Source organism: Camellia sinensis, chromosome 7 (genome assembly GCF_055761805.1).
Source record: "Camellia sinensis isolate YWXY chromosome 7, ASM5576180v1, whole genome shotgun sequence".
Lineage (NCBI taxonomy): Eukaryota > Viridiplantae > Streptophyta > Magnoliopsida > Ericales > Theaceae > Camellia > Camellia sinensis.
Genome location: NC_138967.1, coordinates 115,219,073 through 115,224,114, shown reverse-complemented (window position 1 = coordinate 115,224,114; position 5,042 = coordinate 115,219,073). Strand labels below are relative to the sequence as shown.

At 29.7% G+C, this 5,042-nt stretch overlaps 1 protein-coding gene across 1 annotated transcript; it reads right to left on the bottom strand.

The window, feature by feature from the left end:
* Window positions 1–1,306: 1,306 nt before the first annotated feature.
* LOC114263028 (transcription factor MYB41-like) lies at window positions 1,307–3,581 on the bottom strand. The gene is made up of 3 exons (XM_028203522.2): window positions 3,431–3,581; window positions 2,784–2,913; window positions 1,307–2,069 (listed from the first exon to the last, which is right to left on the bottom strand). Exons 1-3 carry the CDS (start codon window positions 3,561–3,563, stop codon window positions 1,352–1,354), a joined length of 981 nt encoding a protein of 326 aa, XP_028059323.2. The 5' UTR covers window positions 3,564–3,581; the 3' UTR covers window positions 1,307–1,351.
* Window positions 3,582–5,042: the final 1,461 nt, after the last annotated feature.

Genomic DNA, 5,042 nt, shown 5'->3' with positions numbered 1-5,042 from the left:
TGATTTTTTAACTTTTTTATATCATACCAAACCAGCCCTAAATGTGTGACAAAATTTTTATTAAAAAAAAAAATCGCAAGTTAAATTTTATAAAACTAACTTGTATTTGATTAAATTAATTATAAAAAGTTTGATTTGAACTCAATTTCATTTTCCTAAAAGACATGTCCTATTATAATATTTTTATTGACTCATACATTATGGTAAATGAAACAAAATATATATACTAACATTAATATTCTATTTTACATATTTTTTTAGAGATTGGATTCTTTCCTGTTGAAAATCCAATTGGATATTGGTCCACTATAAGCCTATTTTGAATCCGTCTCCATAATTCAAATTGTACATTTTGTAAGGCTCTTTGAAGTGATCATGTATTAAAAATCAAGTCAATCGAACATCGGAAACCACTCCACCAGATTACATTTGTCTTCCAATCAAAGAAAATAGAATATTACATTTGTCTGAAAAATCATTAACGGACAATATAATGTTGAAAGTAAACCATTAAATTATTTTTTAAACAAATTGTGATCCAATGAAATGGTTTGATACTTGATCAGAAACCTTTAATATTTGTATTACAATATTCAAGTCATATTTATGTTCGTGCAAAAAAATATTCAACTGTAACCCAGTAGTTACATATATAGTTCTTGTACCTACAATGATATTAGCCTGAAAATCACACATGTCGCATCATATGCGAAAGTTATGTTCTTTGGATGACAAGCATCAATCGAATGGAAAACTGGGAGGCATCATGAATTGCTTCCAATTGCTTGGTGATTTTGAAATTTGAATCCATCAAAATTAATTTTAATATAGCATGTTTTCTTTTTCTAACAATAAAAACAAGATGGCGAATATCAATAATGTTAGCTAAAAAATGAGAACAAACTAGATATTCTTGTATTGTACATACCCAGCAATCAAAAACTTGCAAAGCAATTCAACTACTACGAAACCCTATAGTGTGCACCCTTAGAGATGCATATTATATGCATGTTAACATAAATTGGCGTAAAATTTTATAATATCAACAACAAAATATATAATCTCACCACAAATTATCATAGTAAAATATTCATAATTTTGTAGTTAATATTATAAAAGTTTGTGATTTGATTACGATATTTTTTATTATTCTAATTTATAATGAGATTATACATTTTATTATTAATGTTACGAAAGTTTATAAATTACACTATGACATTTTATTATTGGTATGCATCCTTGAAAGGTGCACACTTTTACTAACACCAACTACAAATCAGAAAGTACCAAACCCAAATACAGAAACAAAAATAACTCTTTCACAATAGTCCTCTCAAAGCAAAAACAATATTTACATAAAATTAACAAAGTCTAAACTCTCAGGAATTTCGAACTTCAACATGCTGCTGCAGTAGCTTTCTCTCTCACCTTCAGTATTAGTGTTGCTGTTGATGAATGTGGATGATGAATTCAAGGGCGTTGGGCTCGACATAGATGTAGACATAACTGAATCAAATGTGAAATTCTGGTTGTTCTTCATTGGTTGGAATCTTGAGTTACCCGATAGATCATTTAAACTTGAAGTTAAGTTTTCTTGCGAATTTTGGCAAGAAAATTGTCCCATGCTCATTCCTTGCATGAATTGCATTTGATTTTGAATTGGAGTTTGGAATAGATTGGGTTCGAGCACATGAGTTTGATTTTGATCCAGAGTTTGGAACAGATTATTGGGTTCGGGCAAATGAGTTTGATTTTGCAATTGGGTATTAAAATTTTGGTTTTCTTGAAGTTCTTGCAAAAGCAGTTCTGGGTTTTCAGGATTTAATGCCAAGAGAGTGGTGACAAGCCTTAAGAGTTCAGGATTTACTAGTGTTTGAAGCGGCAGAAAGTTTGAAAGATTGAGCTGAGCCGAGCTAAGGATTGATGACATGTCCAAAAGATCGAGGCGGGTACTATGAGTCACTGGATCAATACCCATTCTAAGGAGTCTTTTTCTGATATGAGTATTCCAGTAATTCTTGATTTCATTGTCAGTCCTTCCGGGCAATTGAGCAGCAATGGCTGACCACCTGAAATCGATCAAACAAATTATGTGCAGTTTTAGAAATCATGAAGATTAAAACAAAACAAAACAAAACAAAACAAAACAAAACAAAATGATATAATATGGTAAAACATCTATGTCAACATACGGTACATTTTCCAAATTGGGTAACCTATCGTAATTCTTTTAAAATCATTAATGGAGGGGGAAAAAAATTTAAAAAAAAAAAAAAAAAAAAAAAGCTTTGTAATTGTCAAATAAGTGACATAAGTTGTGAATCTGGCAATGAATTAACTATGGACTGTATGATACAAATGTGATTTTTCATTTCAACTGGTCTATTGGATGCGTAAGGCCAAAAATCATGCATTAGATTGGGTTTGATTGTCAAATATAAAGTAATTTTTTAGCAGTTTTTTCGTTTAATTATTACTTCTTTTTTTATATTTAGTGATTTTTAAAAAATATTTTCAAATGGTTTTATTTAGTTATCTACCGGACTGGCTGAAACTAAAAAGTACAAAAACTATCAAAAGTTTTGAAAAAAAGAGGTCCCATTTTTTTGCTTTTAGTGAATTTTTTTTTTTTAATTTTTGAATTTTTAGGTTATTTTAAACTAGACAGAGTAAATTTTTTAGCATAAAATTTTAAAAAATATGAGCTTTTAATAGTTGCTTGACCGAACCTCAGTCTAAGAAAATTAAAAATGCAAAGGGAAAAAGTATTATAATGGTCATACTTGTTGCCGAGAACACTGTGTAATTGGATAATAGTCTCTTCTTCTTCAAACGAAAACCTTCCTCTCCTTATATCAGGTCTCAAGTAGTTTGTCCATCGAAGCCGACAACTCTTGCCACATCTTTGCAGCCCTGTTCAATTCAACCATGCATTCTATTAGATCAAAAATACGTACTGGGATAATTCAACAAAAAAATATAAATCAATCTAAAATATATATATATATATAAATAATTATAAAAAGATTTTATATCACGATTATTGATATCTACGATACAACCTTCGTTTGGCATAAATTAAAATGGGATTTTTTAGACTAAAATAGCCCCAAAAAGACAAAATAGGTTTTTTAATTCAAGAAGATAAAATAGCATATCCAAATTATAATCATTTTATTTTTTCTTTCACAGAAATCAGAAAAATTAAAAAACCTATCTCAAATGAAGCTTTTTATTCCCAGGCTAAAATAATTAAAAAATCAAAAAATCAAAAGTCAACCCACATCTCAAACGAACCCTCCTATATCAACCTACATGATATAGTACTGATTCATACATTGCTGAATATCAAAAACTAAAAATCCCAATATCGGCCTATGAGTATTGACAGGACATCAAATTTAGAATATGGAAACATCATTTACCATACCAGCATACTTTGGGAGGGTTCGCCAGTTGCCAGGTCCATGTATCTGAATGTATTGAATGAGTTTGTGATCTTCCTCTGGTGTCCAAGGACCTTTCTTTGTACCATTTTTATCACAACAAGGTGATCTTCCCATTGGTTTGGTGGTCTCTGTTATCAATGATAGATAGATATTTTCTAGAACAAAAGTGAACTTTATGGTTCAAAAGCGAAGATGACTACTAAATATATATAGAAGAGAAAGGCGTGTTAGAAATAGATTGAAGTCAATAGGATTGGTGCCGGCCTCATGCTCTCTCTCTCTCTCTCTCTCTCTCCCTCCCTCGTGATGTGTCTTCAGAGGGTGAAAGTGGAAACAAACATTTTGGATGTCACCCTTTTTGTTATGTTCCGTTTTTTTAAATAAAGTTAATAAAAAAATTTTAAAATATAAGTCGATAATTGTTTGGATGGACGGGATAAAAGGTAATTAATATTGCAATCCAACTGTTAGTCCTAAAACTATTTATTCATTGACTATTTAACTGAATATGATCTTTGTTCATGTTTTTTTGTTATGGGAATAGATGTTCGAAATTGATCATTTAAAAATTCAAACTTTTGTGATTGTTTTAAACGTCACAAAAGGTTCGCATGTCATCGCAAAAGACTTTTTTGCAACGGAATAACGATAGGAAATGGGGGTGGCGGAAGGGAGTGTGACAAAAGGTATTTGCGACGGTTAAAAATCGTCACTTTCTTGTAGTAACGGTTAATCAATAGCTTTTGCGACGGTTTAACTTGATATAGGAAAAAAAAAAAACTTACTTTTAATGACGATATTGGTTGCCATCGCCAAAAACTTTTTTAGCGATAGTATTTGACATTGCAAAAAATATTATTAGTGACGGTCTAAAATGTCGCCAAAAAAGTAGAATTTAATTAATACCTTATTTGTGACAATTTAAACCGTCGAGAAAGATTTGAACTAATATGTATATGAGACAAGTTAACTCATTGCTAATAAAATGTAAGAAAATGATGATTACATTAGCGACGCTTTATTAAATTATGTGTCTAAAGCTCCCTTATCTAGTAGTCATGACTACTCAAATGAATCACATATTTATTTGAAAAATTACGAAAAAATAACTGCTCAAAATGTTATTTTGTCTTTTTGAATTGCTTACTAAGTAATAAAAATGCCAAATCTCCATTTTAAAATATTATTTTATTTTTTGAGTAAGACTTGTAGCATGTTTAAAAGTCTACTAAATATTTTTGTTAATTTGCAAAAAAATAAAATTTATTGATGAACCCAAGTACAATATATAATGCTAAGACAAACATATTAATAAAAATTGCAAGGGTTGAAATCAGAATGTTTTGTAAATGGGAAAGACTATGGTGCACATCTCTTAAAGGGTGTGTACCTAGGTACTTTATATCTAAAGAAATAAATGTCATGATTTCATATTTTTAGATTCATTACTAATATATACATATATAAAGAAGTCATAAGCAAATAATACATGAGGCATAACTAAAGATCTCATGATTCATAACTAAAATAAAGTCATAACTAAAGAAAAAAAAATTGATTATAATTAAGGGAAAAATGGCATAATTTAAGGTT